The 22,464-nt window shown below is 47.0% G+C and overlaps 1 protein-coding gene across 1 annotated transcript in view; it reads right to left on the bottom strand.

Moving 5' to 3' along the window:
* The window catches only part of SLC9A1 (solute carrier family 9, subfamily A (NHE1, cation proton antiporter 1), member 1), a 126,064-nt gene extending 114,222 nt beyond the window's left edge, over positions 1-11,842 (bottom strand). The window contains exon 1 of the mRNA XM_015411626.1: positions 11,429-11,842. Coding sequence (XP_015267112.1) covers positions 11,429-11,795 — 367 coding nt within the window. The 5' untranslated portion in view covers positions 11,796-11,842. The remainder of the gene's footprint in view (positions 1-11,428) is intronic.
* Between the last annotated feature and the right edge of the window lie 10,622 nt (positions 11,843-22,464).

Here is a 22,464-nt window from a genome sequence, read left to right as displayed (position 1 = left end):
TCTGTTCCCACCCACCCACATTCATTGGCCCTCCCCTTTTAACTGCAGTCTGCAAGACTGTTATCTGTAAAAGAAAAAGCCTGGGGAAAAATAATCAAAAATGTACACACACTGTAGCTCTGCCCTTAGTTAACCTATAAGTCACATAAGCTACTCTCACACACTCAGCAGATGCACGCCCTCAAGGAGCTCAGGAAGTTTTAAACTATCTGATACTCAATGCTACTCATTAGTAACATCCTGTCCTCCCTTAAAAAAAATTATTGTTTGCAACCCTACCTGTAATGAATGTAAGATGGGGCAGGGGAGCCATAGCTTGGAAGTATTTCCAGGATCCCCTAAAGGAGATGATTACTTTCATCCAGGATCATCAGCTGCAATATTACAGCTCCAGTGCTAAAAAGCAGGGTAAGATCAAATCTGCAAAGACGCTTTAGAAACGGAGAAAGTGTCTATTTCCACTTTCATTTGCGAACCTATAACAACAGCTCTCCTACTGGCTAAAATCACTCTCCATGCTGAACTGCATTCAATTCTGCAGATTCAATTCTGCAGAAACCATGCAGCACTCAAAACTCTGTGGGGGGACCACAAACCAAGAAAACAAATGGGGGTGCTTTCAAGAGTGAAGGCTGTTGGAAACTGAACCTTCTAGAGTCTCATTCATCATAATTCCATCAGTAGATCTCTCAGAGAACCAGACCTATTCTAGGACTACCAATCTCAAGGTAAGGCCTGAAGTTCTCCTGGAATTACTACTGATCTCCAGACTACATTGATCACGGGAAGGGCACACCATAAAGTCTAGGAGAGACAGACATCCTAGAGTGACTTCACATGCCTGCTGAGCTCCCTCCCCTTGCCACACTCTGGCCCCGGTCACATGGCAAAGTTGCCGCGGGAGAGGCATGGGAGTCCCGCGGATTTTCCGGGCGCAATCTCACCCCAACATCTGGGAAGCGCAGTGCTCCCATGGCGAACCCGTGGCTCCCTGCCGAAGATGTGGAGTTAAAAACTAGTACCTACGAGGTACTAGTTTCCTGAAACCGCGGGCCAAGGGCGGGCGTCTGATCGCGTTCCCAGTGGACTTACGTGGCATCCGGCGCCCGGCGCTGTTCATCTCCGCAGGTTGCGCAACAGCGCCCAACAGCACATGCGCACAAAGAGTGATTAACAGTGCGATCGCGCGGCGCGGCTTCTGTGCCACGCTGCAGGATACCCGTCTGATCGGCATTTCCCCCGAACCACGGGACCTCCACAGGACGTGTGCTCGGGCAGCCACGGGTTAGTTTCCTCCAGGGCATTTAGCCACGCCTCCCACCCGCAATATCCGGCCCGTGTGACCGGGGCCTCTGACTTTTCCAGGCACCACCCCCAAATCTGCAGGAATTTCCCAAACCAGAGTTAGCAATCCCAATTCTGACTCCTGGCTGCTTTCTCTTCCCCCTTTTCTTTTTCCTATCAGCCTTAACTTCAGTAACTCGTATTGTTCCTCCAGAGCAATTGTACAGCTGTGGGCACCCACATGGCCCCATAATATGCTAACATCTTTATGGCTGACTTGGAACAACGCTTCCTAAACTCCCACCGACTAATACCTCTGTTATATTTACGTTACACTGATGACATTTTTATTGTCTGGACACATGGTAAAGAAGCTCTGGACACATTCCACCAGGCATTCAATGATTTTCACTCCACCATCAACCTGACAATGAACCAATCCATGCAAGTAATACATTTTCTGGACACTACTGTAAAAGTACACAACGGACGCATAGACACCACCTTATACCGGAAACCTACTGACCAACAAACATACCTACATGCCTCCAGCTACCATCCTAAACATACCACACGATTCATTGTATACAGCCATGCTCTATGCTACAGCCACATCTGTTCCAATCCTACAGAGATTCACACCTGTGGGATCAACCACACACCTTTTTGGAACTAAAGTATCCACCTGATGAAGTCAGGAAACGGATTAACAAAGCCAGAATGATACCCAGAGAAAACCTATTAGAAGACAGACTAAAAAGAGACAATCTAACAGAACACCACTAGTGGTCACATACAGCTCCCAGCTCGAAACAGTTCAACACATCATCAGTGACTTACAACCTCTACTGGATAATGGCAGTTCTCTTTCACAAGTACTAGGGGGAAGTTCCCACAATTAGAAAAAAACAACTTTAGACACTTATCTGCTATTGTGACATATTTATTGCTTTACAACTGTTGACCTTATAACCTTAACATGTTATTTAGTTTTTTCACTTCCCATAACTTAAACATCATCATGTTACATGTTAATTTGCTGTTAAATCCCTGTCTAAGGTTAGAACCTCAGCTTCTAGTCCAATGTATTTGAAAAATTCCAGAGGCACCCCCTCACTCCATGGCAGCTAGAGGCCTAGCTGACCGGTGGGCAGCCGTGTTGGTCTGAAGCAGCAGAACAAATTTAGAGTCCAGTGGCACCTTTAAGAACAACAAAGGTTTAGTCAAAGTATGAGTTTTTTCAAACAAATACAGCCAAGCTCCAGTGTTCCCTCTAAGCTGAGTTAGTGTGCACTAGCTCGCAGTTTTTTAGCCTCTGGCTCACACATTTTTGTCTTAGCTCAGGAAGGATGGCTCCTAGGGTTTCCAAGTCGCGGCGGGGGATTGTATGTCTTCACAGAATCTGTGCCGCGGGGACGGTGAGACGTGTTGCACCCGCCGTCGCCAGGATGTGACGCTACGCGTCGCTCTGGCAACAGGGCTCCAAACAGCCCCGTTGCCAGAGCGACTCATAGTGTCATGTCCTGGCAACGGCGGTGCAATGCGTCTCGCCGTCCCCACGGCACGGATTCTGCGAAGACATGCGGATCCCCCGCCACGATTTTGCGAGATTTGGTAAGCCTAATGGCTCCAGAGCAAACTAATTTATGCAGTAGCCAAATTGCTTGCTCACAACTTTAATGCCAGTAACTCACAATGTAGAATTTTTGCTCACTAGACTCCACAGCTTAGAGGGAACACTATGCTACAGCCACATCTGTTCCAGTCCTACAGAGAGTCACACCTGAGGGATCTACTACACTCCCCCTTTGTTTTTCGTGACTGTGTCAGTGGTAAACCCCAAGATGGGCACCCAGGTGAGGGTGAGGGCTTTAATAGACTCTGGGTGTGCCAGATATTTAATCAGCCTGGCTATAGTCACTGGGTTAGGAGTCCCAGTACAAACTCTACCAGAGCCACTCCTCTTTACCCAAATGGATGGCTCTATGATGAAGGAGGCAGACTACCCCAGTGATCATGGGGACGGGGCCCCACTGGGAGCAACGGGCTTCTGTAATCAACCCGATGGGCAGATTCTCCATGGTGTTAGGGAACCCTGAGACCATGATCCATATATATGGTGGAGCTCAGGAACCCTGCACTTTTCCAACCCGAAATGTAATGAACACGGTTGGAAAGGGGAGTGGGGAGAGATGCCGGTAACCCCACCGGACCGAGTATGCTTGGCTCAGGAGGAGCTTAGCTCCACCCCAGTGGAGTATAGAGACCTTGTCAGATTGTTTGAGGAGGAAGAAGCAGACGAACTTCCCCCACACCGCAATGCAGACTGTGCCACTGAGATTTTGCTGGGGCATAAAATGCCTAAAAGAAAATTGTATTCCACGAGCCCTGTGGAGAAGGATGAGCTGCGGAAGTTCATTGACAGAAACTTAGCCTGTAGGTTCATCCACCCCATCTCCTCCCCGTCCTCTTCCAGAGAAAGAAGGATTGGGGTTTGAGACTATGTACTGATTACCGGGGTCTGAACGCGGTGTCAACCACTAACACTTAGCCCCTCCCATTGATTAAAGACCTTTTGGCAGAGGTGGCCACAGGGAATTTTTTAATTAAACTGGACTTACGGGATGCTTACTTTTGAGTGCACATCCGGGAGGGAGATGAGCACAAAACTGCTTTTAACACCCCTTTGGGACAGTTTGAGTATCGAGTGATGCCTTTTGGGTTACAGGGGGGCCCCGGGGTCCTTATGAACCCAATCGACGAAGTATTACACAAACACCTGTTCAATGGGGCCCTGATTCATTTGGATGACATTCTTCTATACTCCCAAGACATGGACTCACATGTGAAATTAGTGAGGGAGGTACTTGAGACCCTCTATGAACACAATTTTTTTGCCAAACTGTCTAAGTGTGAGTTCCACAAAGAGGAGGTAGACTTCCTGGGCTACCGCATTTCACAGAATGGGTTGGAAATGGACCCACACAAAGTGGCTGATGAGTTGGGGTGAGAGGCCCCCCATACTAGATGACAACTCCAATCATTCTTAGGATTTGTGAATTTCTACTGCCCCTTCATCCCCAATTTTTCTCAAGTAAGCCTGCCCCTCACTGACTTGCTAAAAACTAAGGGGAAGGGGCAAGAGTTCAAAACCCGGTGCTCACTTGGAGTGGACAGCTGAATGCCAAGGTGCTTTTGACAAGCTAAAGGAACTGTTCACTTCTGAGCCGATTTTGCACCACCCAGACGAGAATAAGAAATTCATGGTCCAGGCAGATGCCTCCGATGTTGCCATGGGGGAGGTGATGTTGCAAGAGGGGGAAGATGGGAAATTACACCCATTAGCATACATTTAAAAGAAATTCAATGCTACTGAATGGAACTGGGCGGTGTGGGACAAAGAAGCTGCAGCTATTAAGCTGGACCTGACTACTTGGCGGCACTGGTTGGAGGGGGCAAGGGTGCCTTTCAAGGTTTGGACTGATCATAAAAACCTAGAAGCCTTACACACACCCGAAACCTGAACGCCAAACAACTCAGATGGGCAGAGTTTTTCTCTAAGTTTCGTTTCACCCTCCAACACTTCCCGGGAATGGCCAATTCCTTGGCTGACGCTTTATCGAGCCTCCCCCAACACACTAGTCATAGGGAGGAGGTGGTGGATTCCATGTTCATGCCCTCCCAGCTGGGCAGGGCAGTAGTGACGCACAGCCAGGCGAAGGTGGTGACCAGGGAGGGGGGTCAGCCATGGATTACAAAATTCAAAGCAGCTTTATCAGACTCTGACAGGGAAGAAACCTTTAAGGACCCCTCCATCCAACTGGGGACGAATGGGGGGCAGACTGTTTGTGCCAAAGGCCCTCCACAGAGAGGTTCTGCATTCTGGACACAAATCTCAGCTAGCTGGACATTTTGGTTATTTGGCTCCAGTTCTGGTGGCCCACGTTCGGACGGATATTTCACAATATGTGGGGTCATGCCAAACATGCTTAATGAGCAAACGACGGCCAGGCAAGCCACCCAGGACGCTCCAGCCCCTAGAGACTCCTAGCAGGCCTTGGGAGGTTATTTCTATGGATTTTATAATGGACTTGCCTCCCAGCAAGGGAAAGACAGTAATCTGGGTGGTTGTAGACCTATTTTCCAAACAGGCACATTTTATCTCTTGTAAGCAACTGCCCATGGCCGAGCCCTTGGCTAAGCTGTTCATGCAGCACACTGTGAGATTGCATTCGGTCCCAGCCAATGTAATATCCGACAGAGGAGCTCAGTTCATTGCTAAGTTCTGGAAGGAGCTCCTGCAGGTTCTTGGCATTGAAAGGGGTCTCAGCAGTGCTCACCACCCTGAGACTAACGGGCAGACCAAACGGGTCAACCAGGTGGTAGAGCAATTCCTGAGGTGCTTCACTAACTACCAACAAGATGATTGGGTCGAATTGTTACCTTATGCGGAATACAGTTATAATAATTCTGTTCATAGCTCCACTGGACTGTCTCCCTTTAAGGCCTTGCATGGCTATGAGGGGGCCCCTCTCCCCACGTTGGGGACTCCTGGACCACCACCCCCGGAGATCTCCAGACTTGGTGGCAAAGTCTGAGTGCCCACTGGTCTAGCATTCAAAAGACTGTGGACAAAGCTAAAGCGGATTACAAAACTCAGGCTGACAAGGGCAGGGCTCCCGGATGGGATTTGCAACCGGGGGACACAGTGTACCTCTTTACTAAAAACCTAAAAGGCCCACAGCCCCGCAGGATATTGGGCTGGAAGTATATTGGGCTTTTCAAGGTGTTGCGCAAAATCAATGATTTGACTGTTGAACTTGAATTGCCTAAATTACTCAAAGGTGTGCATCCTATTTTTCATTTCAGTCTCTTAAAGAGGGACCCGGGTCCAAACAAGTGGAGACCTCAACCTCCAGCCTCTCCTCCTCTGATGCGGAATTGGACTCGAAGCTCAAGCGTGGTAGTTTGTACTACCTTATTCAATGTAAGGACTTTGACCCATCTCACAATGAATGGGTGAAAGACTGTCATGTACACGCACCTAAACTTATTCGCTTGTTTCACAAAATGTACCCCAATAAACCTGGTGGGTGAGATCTTGAGAGGGGCAGTATGTCAGCTGGGCCTCTAGCTGCCATGGAGTGTGGGAGGGGGTGTCTCTGGAATTTTAAGTTTCTTTTCTCTGTGCCTTCAGCGTTTCTTTATCTCTGTAACATGAGCATTTGGCCTTGGTGTCTAGCACCAGCTTTCTCTTGGGAAAATAGACCCGTTAGCTTTGGAGGGCTTTCACCTATTCCATGATTGGCTCCAGGCCATCAGGGGGACCCTCCTGAATTATGTATATCTGCTTGCTTCGCACACTTATTGCCAGTTCTAACACGAGAGGGGTAGAGACCATCTGCATACTTCAATGTTTCAATAAACTTTACTTCTTTCCAGAGGTCATTTCGGGGGGGATCGCGGGGGATCGCAGTTCCCCCGGGTGAGGTGCAGGGGGTGGGGCACATGACAAAGCCCTGCTTACGGCCGCCCCGCTTCCGGCCCTCATTCAGCCAGGAGGAGGCAGGAGAAGAGGGAGGGTAAGTTGCTTCCTCCCCGCCTCTCCCCACCCCTGCCTGCCTGGGGCCAGGGAGGGCCTTGGTGGGGCTTCCTCACACTCCCGCTGGCCTTGCAGGTCCACCAAGGGGCCTTATTATGTCAGGGGGTGTGGCATATGCTAATGAGTTATGCTAATGAGTTCCCCTAGCTCTTTTTCTACGAAATGACCCCTGCTTCTTTCCATGAAAGTTGTTGAGAACTGATTGTTGCAGGAGTCCGACACTACCTGGATCTATCTCCATGGAAGGCTTAGAAGAGTGCAACTTTACTTTGGATGACACTGTTAACTTCAGCAAGGATGTTCTAGTGGGAGCTTTCATAAAGCAGGGGAAGAAACAGCCAAAAAGAGAATAGACATATCCCCAAAAGACACCAGACAAGCCTGGTGGTATTTTGCAGGAGTCTGCTCGTGTCTGAGTCAGTTTGCTGAAGCTGATGCTGTTCTTCCTCAATCCCAAAGTATTGGCAACAAGCAAAAATGCCCCAATTCCACTCCTTGCACCAATGGTGTTGGCAGAGTGCAGGTACATCTCTTTGTCTGATGGTGAACCAAGGCTATGGTCCAGGGTGACTCATACTTACTGACTCAACCTCTTGGGAATGGTACATTGTACCTACCTGAAGGTTCTTTCTCTTCAGTGGGGGAGAAGTCATCCAGAAACTGGTTAGGTCACGCCTCTGCTCGCTCGATAGGCTAGGCAAATTTCTTTTGTTGCATAGCTCCTATTGGAGTGGCCCTGGCTGACCTCTCCAGTTTCTGCATAGCCCTGCGCTTGATAGGACGTCTGGAGCTCCTGCTCCAAGCCCTATATAGCTAATAGCTAAGCAGAAAATACTTTTAAACAACAAAAAGGCTTTCCAGTTCCTGCTTCCCTCCACAGCAAATTGCTACAGCTGAGGACCGAAGGCGAGGGAGTCTAGGACCCAGAGGAGGGCAGGAGGAAAAGAAGATCGGCCTCTCACCAGGGTGTACATATTCACACGTTTCAAGGATGACCTGGCTAATTTTGCTAATTAACTCATTTGATTAAAAAAACCTAACCTTGGCCCTATTTCACTGTGTGGTTTGAATTACTTACCTCTCTCCTGCAGCAGGATTTGCTCTGCTGCAGTCAGAGTAAAAGCAGCCATATACTACATATGGAAGGGGTTTCTTTGCTCTAGGACCATAAAGCCCTGAAGTTACAAGCGTGGTAAGAACATGAACACTGTCACAAGCACAGTGAATTAGGATCACATAATTCCCACAAACATAGGGAAGAGACTACTCCAATGCCGGCCTCTTTTTAATGTCATCTCCTTCCTCAGCTTCCTTCCATTGCTGAATGGTTATATCTCAAGGGCTACTCTCAGGTATCTGCTTCTCCGTACTTCCTGAGGGAGGCCTGTATAAACTTCAGCAATCATTCAGTTGTTAAACCAAAGCAGACATTCTCACAAGACCCCAATTCATCTGCATTAGGAAAAGCAATCGCAACTTTCCAAAGAGTTCTATTGCAGAGAAAAATTAAAACACATAGAAGAAAAATACCTTCTTATAGAAAAAAAAGGTAATCCAGCCTCATGATGCACACTGATGGGAGGGTGACTGCCTTTAATATAGTTTAGAAATACAACTCTGAATGCAAGACTGGAACATTAAAACAGCCCCAAAGCAAGCTGATCCTCTGTGGAGTTGGCAGTGCCGCAGGATCCACTTGCCTTGGATATGAGCCACAGCAACACTGCCAGCATAACCATAACCACGATCCACATCTGGGTTCAGTGGACCTTTGAAGCACTGTCAGAACCACAGGGATATCTTAGCTTGCCCCGGCCAACAGCGGCTCCTTTAAGGCAGTGGCCCACCAGGAACTTTTCGGATAAGAGAAAGAGCCAATCTATCTTCTGTTCAAACAAATGGAGATACTATCAGACATTTAGGATGCAGGCCCCATGGAAATTCTCTTGAGCAGTCTTCACTGAGAGCAGTACAAGAGCACGACTCTGGCCTTTTAACAGCCCCCATTCCTTTCAATGGGGCTTGGGCAGGAGAACTTCCCAGGGATTTCACCGCTGTTCTACTTTCCTTGGGAGCCTCTTCTGGCAGGGATCACCAGGAATTCTAGGTCAACAGTGGAGTCTGAATTATAAACCCCTTGGATTTTAAAATGCAGGCACATTGCACACTGACTAGCCCCCAGCACAAATTTCTTTTTCAGCGCTCAGACTTTATATCGTAACAGCCCGATCTAGATCAAGGATGTGTGAGACTCCAGGTTATACACAAGCACTTCCACTGGCAGTGGTACCAGATTTGTTTGCTTTCTGATGCAGTCATGTAACTCCCACTGAGTGGACATTCTGCATTTCACAAAGAGGAATAGCACAAAGAAAGCTCATTTCCCCCCAGTACTCTTCATCACATCCCCAGAAGAGACAAAATCACTTCTGCACTAAGAGTAAACAGCATCGCCACCCATTAGCAGATAGTCAATTTGACCTCCCTACCTAGGTTGGGACCAGTGTTCCCTCTAAGTTAAGTTAGTGTGAGTTAGCTCACAGTTTATTAGTCCCCAGCTCACACATTTTTGTCTTAGCTCAGAAGGATGGCTCCAGAGCAAACTAATTTATGCAGTAGCCAAATCACTCAGTCACAACTTTAATGCCAGAAGCTCACAAAGTAGAATTTCTTGCTCACAAGACTCCACAGCTTAGAGGGAATATTGTTTGGGACACCCGCTTTTTAAATTCAAGGCATGCCAAAAGGTTGTGTGACAGTACAGCCACCCCACTGCAAAACTACAAAAATGCCCCTCTGTTACTGACATTCATACCACCACCTAGTACACCTAGTACAATCCCTTCTTTGATGCAACCCTTTGTGCCAGAAATGAGAGGCTTAGCTTTAGAAGAAAAAAACATTTTTAAAAGGGGGGTGGGGGCAGAAGTAACAGCGCACTGCCTTTCCTAGGCCATCTTCCATCTGGAGTCTTGCGGCATCTTACAAAAATCCTGCCAAATGAAGTTTTATACATATTTTTGGGGGCAAGAATCAAAAAGACTAAAAGTCTGTATACACCACCCAGTTTCTCCATGTCTGCGAGTATATGGAGGAAGGCTAGGATGAGCCATCTGGTGCACATTGGGAGCCGACAGCCACATCTCCACAGCCATGCTGTTCTCTCCACGGCGTCTGACACAGGTATACACAGAAGTATTACACCGGTGTGGTATAGTGGATAGTATGTTGGACCAAGATCCTGGGAAACTTGAGCCTGAATTCCCCACTTCTACCGTGGAAGCTCGCTGGGTGACATTGGGCCAGTTGCATTCTCTTAGCCTAGCCTACCTCTCGGGGATATCATGAGAAACTGGAGAAGAAGATGATGCTCTAAGCAATTTTGGGTCCTCATTGAGGAGAAAAGCAAGATATAACTGTAACTGTCAATCACTTTGAGCCCACTCGTGGGGAAAGCGATTAATAAATCAAAAACATTATTATTATTATTATTATTATTATTATTATTATTATTATTATTATATAAATGCATATAGATTCCTATAAAAACACAGCAAGGTTGATCCAGAGCACATGGGAAATAAACAGGTTTTGTCCACATGTTGCTTTCATGGCAGAAAGAAGTCTCTGAAGAAACCGGTAGCTTGAGTAATCCATATGTAAAGATGGTTAACTATTCAAATCCTTTAAGAGCCACAGCAGACCTGGAATCATCTACCCGCTTTTAGCCCACCAAAGTGCTCCAAATAAATATCATATCAAATGTCACCAGAACTTTCTCTTTCTTGTGTGAACACTAAGGCTAGATACATAGGAACAGAAAGGTCTGAACAAAAGCTAAACAGGTGACCTTTTCCTTATTTCTTAGTGGTTCTAATTGCCTGAAGCCACTTCCGGATGGGCAGTGTGTACAATCTCCCTCCCCCCTAGAAATAAATAAATGACATTATTATCAACATGACCCTGGAAACCTACAGAAGTTTCACTCCCAGGTAAACAGAGGAGTAGCTGTGTTAATCTGGTTCAGCAACAACAAGGAGTTGTGTCTTGGGGGCATCTTGAAAGACCAATAACATTTTATTACAGCATAAAGCTTTGGTTTGCTACAACCCACTTTGTCAGATGTTCTGAGCTAATCTTTCCTAGGCTGATCTTTTATGTAGGGAGATAGAAAGCAGAGTCAAAGCACCATAAAGTACAGGGTGCAGTGTAGTCACGTAAAATTCAAATCTAATCTAGAAAGATAACAGACCATTCACCAGTTTTGCTAAACTATCTGAAATAAAAACCTTCGATAGTCTTTAAAGATAGCACCAGACTTCAAGGCAGCTTGCATCTGAGGAGCATCTCAAAGTGGTACATCCTTCCCCAAGCATACCTCCAAGCAGACATCCTTCTTTGAGCCTCCTGGGATCAAGATGCCAAGCGCCTTTGGACAATCGCAGAAGGGCTCAATGAGGATATTTCCAAATAGTCAGTCTGCTAACTGGAGCATCCCCCACTACTACCCATAACCCCAGGAACCAAACACAGGGCACATACCCAGTTTCATGAGGCACGCCAGCAGGATCCAGAGCGCAATTTCAAAGGGTATCCGTACATGCTTGTAGTCCACGTCCAGAACAGGAAAAATCTTTCGCCTCTTGCCATGTCCATCCAAGGAATTATTGGTGGGATGTTTAACCCCGGGATAACCGTCCTGAGAGGCAGGTGGTGAAGAAGTGATCTCCTCCATTACAGCCCCATGGATAATTTTGGGGTAGATATGAGAGGGTGAAGTTGCCATAATGTGCTGGGGCTCCAAACCATGGCTGTGAAGCACCGGTAAGAGCCCAAGGAGGGCAGCCATGCCAACCAGGAAGGGCAAAGCATGGAGGAAACCCAAAATCCCAAAGCCCTTTGCCAGCATTTTTCACCTGATCCACAGCAAAACCCAGCAGCTTTGGTTAAAAAATAAATAAATTAAATACTAATTTCACAGCGGGGAAAGGGCAGAGAAAACAAGGCCACAAAACTCTCCCTTGCAAAAAAAACCCACCAATAACAAAAAGAAAAAGGCAGTTTTGAAAAGCTTGTCGAACAAGAGGTCGCTGAAGATTTTTCCTCCCCCGCCAAAGAGAAGCCGAGCTGCAAAAAGAACTCGCAGCCTGAAGGGTTTTTCTTTTTTAAAAAAATAAGTTATAAAAATTATCTGGAGAAGGTGCCGGGCAATTGGGACGAGCCTGTCTCGTCGCGAAGAAAAGGGAGTCTCGGAGAGGATGCCCGGGCAAAAGACGCGGACCAAGGGCAAAGAGACAGCCAGAGCAGCAGCAGGCGACACTGCAGCCACCCTTCCGAGGCGCAGAAAGGACAGCGCAGCCTGAGCCGAGATGCCCTTCGGAGAGGCCGCCGCTCCGCACCGCTGGAGAAGGAGCGGGACGGGAGGCGCCGGCCAGGCCAACCTCCTCTGGGCACGGAGGACTCAGCTCGTCCAGCGAGGAGGAAGCAAGCCCTGTTCCGGCTCCTCGTGCACTGCAGCGCTGCAGCTCCGCCCAACCCAGCCGCCGCCGCCGCCGCCCCTCCTGCTCCTCCTCCTCTCCGGCGCGCTTTCGCGCTTCTCTGCTGGGTCTTGGTACTCGTTTGTCTAATGCCGAGCCAAGGACGCGCTGGGAGAGGCGAAAGCAGAGCCAGAGGAGGAAGCTGCGGCGTCTCGGCAGGCACAGCAGCCTCCTCCGGCTGGGAGAAGCACTACACCGAGCCAACTAGCAGCTGAGAGCCTGGCCGGTCGTTCCCTCGAAAGAAAGTAACTATGAAGTAGGTCGGGAAAAGACTACAGCTCTGCCCCCTTGTTTACAGAGTCCATGTTTATTCCTCCCTTCCACCAAAGAGCTGGGGGCGCTGTATAGCGTTCTCTCCTCCCATATTATATTCTCACAATGAAGTGTAGTGGGTTAGAGGAATGTAAAAACCACTGAGACTGATGTAGTCATCAGCATGGTTTACTTTGTTGTTGGTCAGTCGCACAGTCGACTCCGACTCTTCGCGACCCCATGGACCAGCTCCCGCCAGGCCCTCCGGTCTTCCGCCGAAGTGTGCTCAATTACATGTTTGTTGCATCTATGACACTGTCTAACCATCTCATCCTTTGCCGTCCAGGTCTTCTTTGACCTTCAATCTTTCCCAGCATCAGGGTTTTCTCCAGTGAATGGTTTACTAGTGCACAACAAAGACAACAACTACTAGCCGGGTGGCCAACTATATACACACCTGGGGATACTCCCCTAGGTCCTGTTGGTGGGTTTAAATCTCCCACCATGGTCCTATTGGTTCCCAAGTGGAGAGACTAGGAGCCTAGTCCCCATTGTTCCTACAGAGTCAAGCTCGGGAGTATTTGCTGGCCCCTGGTGGCGGTCAGTGGACATAACATCCCTCCCCCCATTTGTTGTTCAATCACACAGTCAAGTCCAACTCTTCGCGACCCCATTGACCAGATCATGCCAGGCCCTGTCTTCCGTTGTCCTCTAAAGTTTGTTCAATTTCATGTTCGTTGCATCTATGACATTGTCTAACCATCTCATCCTTTGCCGTCCCCGTCTTCTTTGACCTTCAATCTTTCCCAGCTTCAGGGTCTTCTCCAGTGAGTGCTCCCTTCTCATTTGGTGGCCAAAGTCTTTGAGCTTCAGTTTCATTATCTGGCCTTCCAGGGAACAGTCAGGGTTGATTTCTTTTAGGATTGACTGATTTGATCTTCTTGCAGTCCAAGGGACTCTCAAGAGTCTTCTCCAGCACCATAGTTCAAAAGAATCTATTCTTCGGCGCTCGGCCTTCCTTATAGTCCAACTCTCGCAGCCATACATGACTACTGGGAATACCATTGCTTTGACCATGCGGACTTTGGTTGGCAGGGTGATGTCTCTACTTTTTATCATGCTGTTTAGGTTCGCCATCGCTTTCCTCCCAAGGAGCAGGCATCTTTTAATTTCATGGCTGCTGTCACAGTCTGCGGTGATCTGGGATCCCAGGAACGTGAAGTCTGTCACTACTTCCACGACTTCCCCTTCTATTTGCCAAGGAGTGATGGGTCCGGATGCCATGATCTTAGTTTTTTTTATGTTGAGCTTCAAGCCCACTTTTGCGCTCTCATCTTTTACTCTGAGCAAGAGGCTCTTTAGGTCCTCTTCACTTTCTGCCATTAGAGTGGTATCGTCTGCATATCTGAGGTTGTTGATCTTTTCCCCAGCAATCTTAATTCCCACTTGTGATTCATCCAGGCCAGCATTTCGCATGATGTACTCTGCATATATATTAAATAAGCAAGGCGACAATATACATCCTTGTCGTACTCCTTTTCCTATGCTAAACCAATCAGTTGTTCCATATCCGGTTCTAACTGTCGCTTCTTGGCCCTTATACAGGTTTCTCAAGAGACATGTGAGGTGGTCTGGTACTCCCATCTCTTTAAGGACCTGCCATAGTTTGTTGTGATCCACACAGTCAAAGGCTTTAGCATAGTCAATGAAGCAGAAGTAGATGTTTTTCTGGTACTCTCTTGCTTTCTCCATAATCCAGCGAATGTTGGCAATTTGATCTCTAGTTCCTCTACCTCTTCGAAACCCAGCTTGTACTTCTGGCAGTTCTCTATCCACGTACTGTTGAAGCCTAGCTTGTAGGATCTTGAGCATGACCTTGCTAGCATGTGATATGAGTGCAATTGTGCGATAGTTTGAACATTCCTTGGCATTGCCCTTCTTTGGGATTGGAATGTATACTGATCTTTTCCAATCCTGTGGCCACTGTTGCGTTATCCAAATTTGCTGGCAAATGGAGTGCAGCACTTTAACAGCATCATCTTCTAAGACTTTGAATAGCTCAGCTGGAATACCATCACCTCCACTAGCTTTGTTGTTAGCAATGCTTTCTAAGGCCCATTTAACTTCACATTCCAGGATGTCTGGCTCGAGGTCAGTGATTATACCGTCGTGGTTGTCAAGGACATCGAGGTCTTTCTTGTATAGTTCTTCTGTGTATTCTTGCCATCTTTTCCTAATCTCTTCTGCTTCTGTTAGGTCCCTACCGTTTTTGTCCTTTATCATGGCCAGCTTTGCATGGAACGCTCCCTTGATTTCTCCAACTTTCTTGAAGAGATCTCTAGTCCTTCCCATTCTATTGTTTTCTTCTATTACTTTGCACTGTTCATTCAGGAAGGCCTCCTTATCTCTCCTTGCTGTTCTCTGGAAATCTGCGTTCAGTTGGGTAAATCTTTCCTTTTCGCCTTTGCCTTTCGCTTTCCTTCTTTCCTCTGCTATTTGTAAAGCCTCATCAGAAAGCCACTTTGCTTTCTTACATTTCTTTTTCTTTGGGATGGTGGTGATTGCTGCCTCCTGTACGATGTCACGAACCTCTGTCCATAGTTCTTCAGGCACTCTATCTATCAAATCCAGACCCTTGAATCTATTCTTCACCTCTACTGTATATTCATCAGGGATGCGATCTAGGTCAAACCTGAATGGCCTCGTGGTTTTCCCAATTTTCTTCAGTTTAAGTCTGAATTTTGCAATGAGTAGCTCATGATCTGAACCACAGTCAGCTCCAGGTCTTGTTTTTACTGACTGGATAGAGCTTCTCCATCTTTGACTGCAAATTATATAGTCAATCTGATTTCGGTGTTGCCCATCTGGTGATGTCCATGTGTAGAGTCGCCTCTTAGGTTGTTGGAAAAGGGTGTTCGCTATGACCAGTGTGTTCTCTTGACAAAACTCTGTTAACCTTTGCCCTGCTTCATTTTGCTTTCCAAGGCCAAACTTGTCTGTTATTCCAGTTACCTTTTGACTTCCTACTTTAGCATTCCAGTCCCCTATGATGATGAGGACATCATTTCCTTGGAATCGGACCGAAATCATTCTGTCATTTTTAAGATTGTATCCCAGTACTGACTTTTGCACTCTCTCGTTGACTATAAAGGCCACACCATTTTTTCTACGAGATTCCTGGCCACAGTAGTAGATATAATGGTCTTCTGAGTTAAATTCACCCATTCCTGTCCACTTTAGTTCACTGATTCCTAAGATATTGATGTTCAGTCTTGCCATCTCATTTTTGACCACGTCAAACTTACCTTGATTCATAGATCTTACATTCCAGGTTCCTATGCAGTATTGTTCTTTGCAGCATCGGCCTTTCCTTTCACCATCAGACACATCCACAACTGAGCGTCCTTTCGGCTTTGGCCCAGCCGCTTCACTCTTTCTGGGGTTACTTGTACTTGCCCTCTGCTCTTCCTCAGTAGCATATTGGACACCTTCTAACCTGAGCGGCTCATCTTCCGGCGTCATATCTTTTAGCCTTTTGAGACTGTCCATGGGGTTTTCTTGGCAAAAATACTGGAGTGGGTTGCCATTTCCTTCTCCAGGGGATCACGCTTGGTCTGAGTTCTCTGCTGTGGCCTATCCGTCTTGGGTGGCCCTCCACGGCATAGCCCACAGCCTCATCGAACAACGCAAGCCCCCTCGCCACGACAAGGCAGTGATCCATGAGGGGGATCCATGGGGCTTACTCCCAAGTAAATGTGCACAGGACTGAAGTCTCACAATCCAAGTCTATGCATGTTTACTTAAAAAATAAGTCCCAATCTGAAGTGACGCTCAGGATTGCACAGTCTCACAACAAAGCTTTGTTTATATTTATTCTTTCCATTTATATATTGATTATTCAGTCCCTAGAACAGTTTCAATTAGTGTTAAACACACATGCATTCCATAGCCGCAATCATACACTAAGGGAGCCATTCTAAGCAGGTTTACTCAGAATGCTACTCAGATCTATTCACTGGGACTTACTCCCAGGAAAAACAGCAGGAGACTATGTTAAAATGAGAAACGATATCCTAGTGTTTCTGTTAAATACATCTGGAGTCAGCTTTGTACCAAATCAATAAATGTCTTGCTGTTAATTGAATGGCAGAACTAATTTCCTTGATTCCTTTTTAGCTTGGAAAAAAATTCTGTCTCTCATAGACATAAAATGACTTATGTGTGTGAGAGACACTCAGACTTTGTGGTCACCCTGCAAACCCTCTACAGACAAACGATAAAACCCACAGCTTAAAACTGATATTCTTACAATTAAACCCACACAGAGCACAGGGAGAAACCACATAAGCCAGTTTGAGCCCCATGGAAGTTCACCTTAGCTGTTCTCATATTGGCTTACTTAAGTGATTAACTTTGTGGATAACCCCACAGGTTCAAGGGGTTGCAACACCTTCCCTTGTCTGGGTAGAGAGTCTGGGTTTAGTACTATGTGGGGAAGGCCATGAAAGAGCTTTGTACAATTATACACTGTCTGAAGAACGTGGACAGATGAAATTGCTATCAAATTGAATAAAAAATTAAGAATAGAAGACATCCCAGCTGAAGCATAGGAGATGGGATAACACTAATTGCTGAGCACTGGTCTAATCAGTGGCATGCATGTCTAGGCTTCACAACTGAAAGAATTTGCTGTATATTACGTTTGCCTTCACTGTTTATATTTATTTCTTTACTTCATTTATACCCCACTTTTTCCCCCAGTGAGGACCAAAAATGGCTTATATAATTCCGTTCTCCTCCATTTCACCCTCACAGTAAGCCCGTGAGGTAGGCTAGGCTGAGAGTGTATAACTTGCCTGAGATCACCGAGCAATCTTCCATGCTAGAGTAGGGATTTTAATTTGAGTGACTCAGACCTTAATCTGACAATCTGACCTCTACACTACATTGGCTGTCTCATACTGCATTTTCCCTCAGAAGGCTGCAGCTTTAATTACACACCAAACCAATTAGAGAGTTAATTGTGCAATGACCTGTGAACTTTGGAATTTTCAGTTGCTTTGGGGCATTTTAAATGGTCATCTATACATATAAAAGAAAGTCCCCTCATGGTAAAATCAATCCCCAGGCCAAACTGCAGGACCTAGAGACACCAAATTTGGGGAGAGCGCTCCTACCGTGGCGTAGGTGCTCGCTAAGAAGGGATTTTTAAAAAATTTGACCCCTAAGTGGGTCAAAAGGGGGGGAAATGTGCTCCCCCCATTGATTCCTATGTGGCTCCCAGGCCCCTGCCTCTCTGGACCCCCCACTCTCTGATTGGTCAGCTGCAGAGCTCAGTGTTCTGAGGTAAAAAAAACACCCCAACAGTTACAGGGGGCTGCACAGAGCTAATGACAGCTCTTGGGAGGTGAAGCAAAGCTGCTGGCCCAGCCTCTCAGATGGCTTCAAATACACTCCCCCCCCTCCTACACGTAATAGGCGGTTGTCTGTCAGCTCCAGCCCCACCTCCACAGTGGCTTCTAATACTCCTCCCCCTCCTCCTCCTACACTGGACAGGCAGCTGCCTGTCAGGTGTAGGAGAGGAGGTGGGATGGCTTCCAACACACTCCCCCCACCTCCTACACCTTAGAGGAGGTTGTCTGTCAGGTGCAGCAGTGGTTGCAGGGTGTTTAAAGCCACGAGGGAGCCTGCCCCAGCAGTAACGTTTTAGTGATCCTGCCAGCCCTGCCTCCACAGTGGCTTCTAATACTCCTCCTGCTGCTGGCCCAGCCTCCCCGATTGCCTTTAAATACAATCCCCCCCAACACCAGACAGGCCGGTGTCTGTCAGGTGTAGGAGCAGGGCCAGGGTATGAATGTTTATGGGGAGATAGTAAAGGACATTTCTAGGAGCCATTTCGATGCGTGCCTCCCTCATGAACCTGAAGAAATGTCCACCACATCACCACTCACTCACACCAACTCCCCCTCACTCACCTCTTACTGCCCCCAAGAAAGCTCATGGCAAATGTCGAGCCAGATACACCAACGCTACAAGGAGGAGGCAATTTAGGAATGCGGCAAAGACATGTGCACATAGTACTCCTGCAGTGCACTGAGCTGCACAGGCCAAGTACTAGCAAGATCACCCTGAGGTGCTCAGAACAACACAGTCTCCATATGGGCAAAACAATCCAGGAACACAAGTAGAGAGGCCAACACTTCCATGGAAGGTTGCAGGAGTTGACTTAACAGACGACTGCTTCTTAAATGGGCAGTTCTATGTGGCCTGCTCCAGAGTGAGCTCATCAAGCAGCCAGGTGATCCTAGCACCTGAGGGCAGAACCACCAATGTGGTCTACAGAGAGATCCTTCAGTAGAGAGAAAAAAAAGTACATATGTCTCCCTTCATTTCTTACACTACAATCTTCTCAGTTAGAATTCTTACAACAAATGTCACATTGCAAATTTCACATAATCAGTATTATAACTGGATTTACGGAACTTAAATACCACAACGAAGCGCGGGTAGCAGGCTAGTTAATTATACATAGCTTTCAGATAGCGCATCCTGCGTACAAAGTACTTTTCATTTTGTCCTTTATACTCCTAATAGCATTTATGATCTGTTAATATAAATAGATATATACACCCATATAAATAGCCACTCCACTAGTTGCTAATGGTGAGAAAGAGTTGTCTCCTATGGTAGGCCATTAATACTGCAATCCTATGCACAGTTAATGATGAGTAAGCCCTACTGAATACAATGAGTCTTTTTTTGTTGCTGTTGTTGTTGTTCAGTCGCACAGTTGAGTCCAACTCTTCGCGACCCCATGGACCACAGCACACCAGGCCCTCCTGTCTTCCGTTGTCCTCCGGACTTTTCTTTTCATGTTTGTTGCATTGATAACACTGTCTAACCATCTCATTCTTTGCCAACCCCTTCCTCTTTTACCTTCAGTCTTTTTAACCTTTTGTTAGTGTCCATGGGTTTCTCTTGGCAAAGATACTGGAGTGGGTTGCCATTTCCTTCTCCAGTGGATCACATTTTGTCTGAGTTCTCTGCTGTGACCTGTCCGTCCTGGGTGGCCCTCCATGGCATAGCCCACAGCCTCATCAAACCATGCAAGCCCCCTCACCACATCTGAGTAAACCTGCATATGCTTGCACTGTAGGATAGGTATCCATTAAGGTGACATTTTCATGAAGAATCAGAGAAAATTCCTGGCTCTGATCCATGAGACACAAAGAACAGGAAATGAAAATTCTGGGAGCCTTCATCTTCAGTGAATGCATGTAGGAAAGTAACTGGTATCATGTCCCTGCTCCCCAACTGCTGTGCATTCTGTGCATGCTATACATGCAGTGGCTCTCTCTGCATGATTTGTACCCTTGCAAAGTAGAGTCCCTGATTATCTGCAACTTTTTACAATTAAAGAGCCAAATGACTTCTGAATTCAGAGAAAGAAATCAACAATCAACAATGAGCCAATATAAGAAAGCCTATTTGCATCCTGATAATGACACAACTTAAAAATTGCCAATAATTGACGTGGATTGATAAATCAAAGTTTTTGCATTGCAAATGTTGGTGGTTGGAAGTTCTTTTTTTCACCCACAAGGTCTCACAATAAGTCATAAATATACACAGGAGCACCCTGCACAATCGTTTTAGTGCACTGGCATAAATCTGTGCATGGTTCACACTTGAATTCCTAGCAACTGTTTCCCTTTATTATTCCCCTTCAGTAAAGCATCTCTAAGAAGCCCTTTACTCCCATCAAAATCCGTGCCTCTCATTCCTGGCTTCTTCACATTGTCTCTGGTTCAAACACTAAGCCAGTGAGAAGAATCAATGAAAAGTTGTCCAAAAGACACAGAGTTGTTCAAAAGACCCAGAAGTCTGAGGATTCACCATTCCCACTGCAGCAATGACAGCTAGCTGACAGGTGCTGATGAATCTCTCTTGCAGTTCTTTATGTTGCATGTTAATTTGCTGTTAAATCTCTGTCTATAAGTTTAGAACCTCGTTTTCCATTCCAATGTATTTGAAAAAGTGTGCCTTGCACATGAAAGCTCATACCTTGAATAAACTTTTGTTGGTCTTAAAGGTGCCACTGGACTCTAAATTTGTTCTAATTCTTCAAATTGTAAGTTTTCATTGGTAGGAAAATGCAATTTTCCAGCCACAGACATTTTGGGTGTGGGCCACACTATGAAACAGGCTCAGTTTTCATGCTTTTCAGATCGCACACAAAGTAAAACTGCATGGGGGGGGCACTGGGGAAAAACTTTTTGCAAGCAGTGCCATCCTCTGGAGAAGAAACAATTTTTCAACAAGGTACGAATGAAAATGCAGAGAGAGGGAGCATTTTCTGTAGCATTTTTAAAGCAGCACTCTTACAAATTTATTTGGGAGTAGATGTGTGCGCTTACTTTGAAAACTGGGCTGTAAGGCTGTGTTCCTCAGCCCATTTGGACAGAAGTTAATTCTACTGAACTTAGTGGGATTAGCCAGGCACAAGAACAATCTATCTGTGTGCAATGTCTCTTTCGAGAATGTTGGTGATCTGGAAGACATCCATTTTTAATCAAGCACCTATCTGGTCAGACTGTGGCTTGCTTCAAATACAACATGAAACTGCGGGGTTTTTTAACCAGGGCTTTTTGTGCGTGTATGATGGTACATGCCGGCCACATGACCACGGAAGCATCTTCGGACAGTGCTGGCTCTTCGGCTTTGAAACGGAGATGAGCACAGCAACCCTAGAGTCGGACTCGACTGGCTTTCGAGCAAGGGACCCTTTACCTTTTATGGTACTCACCAGTATTGATTACTGGCTCCGGGGGGGGGGGTCTTTCCCCAGTGTTGATCTTGCACACTGGCCTGCCCTTCTCAGCCAAAGAAAGAGAGGATGGACCCTCAGGAACAACCTAGTTGGGATCTGCAGAGCGAGGGGGGAATTGGCGGAAATCACCATAACCTTATATATGGGTACTGAAACTTTTTTTTGTATTTGTGTGTGTTTGTGTGAGCACCTGGAAGTCATGGTGACCTCTCGTGACTGATCCCTATTGGGGGCCTGGGGGATATTCAGAGAGATGGCTGAATAAAGCCTGCCCCCAACTCCCACCTCTGGTATTTCAGGGAGGTCTCCCATCCAAGTACTTGCCAGAGTTGACCCTGCTTAGCTTCTGAGATCTGACAAGATCGGGCTTGCCTTGGCTATCCAGGTTAGGGCAGTACTGAAACGTTTCTAACAAAAAAAAAAGTACTTAAGTGAATCCTAACCCTGTCCTCCTGCTCCACTGAGGCCCCGGTCACACGGAGCATTAGGCATGCTAGGGAGACAGAAGATAGGCGGATTTTCTGGGCGCGATCTCACCACCACATCTGGGAAGCGTAGAGCTCCCGTGGCGCACCCGAGGCTTCCCGCCGAAGATGCGGGGTAAAAAACTAGTACCTCGGAGGTACTAGTTTCCGGAAACCGCGGGGCAAGGGCGGGTGTCTGATCGCGTTTTCGGTGGTAGTTCCCGCGCCCGCCCATGTCCCCTCGCAAAAAGGTTCCCCCCCCCAAGTCTCCACGGATGCGCACAAGCACCCAATGGAGCATGCGCACATTTCAGTTTTAAAAAAACCCACAACCCCATTTGCCGCGCTGCTCCGCTTCTTTGCCACGTCGTGTGATCGGCACCTCCCCCCTAACCACGGGAGCTCGACGGGACCTCAACCCGATGCTTGATTGCACAGTCGCGGGTTAGTTTGCTCCGGGGCAAACAGACACACCTCCCCCCCCTGCATTTTCCT

The sequence above is a fragment of the Gekko japonicus genome, unplaced genomic scaffold (genome assembly GCF_001447785.1).
Source record: "Gekko japonicus isolate JY-2015 unplaced genomic scaffold, Gekko_japonicus_V1.1 scaffold62, whole genome shotgun sequence".
NCBI lineage: Eukaryota > Metazoa > Chordata > Lepidosauria > Squamata > Gekkonidae > Gekko > Gekko japonicus.
This window is presented reverse-complemented; position numbering and strand designations above follow the sequence as displayed.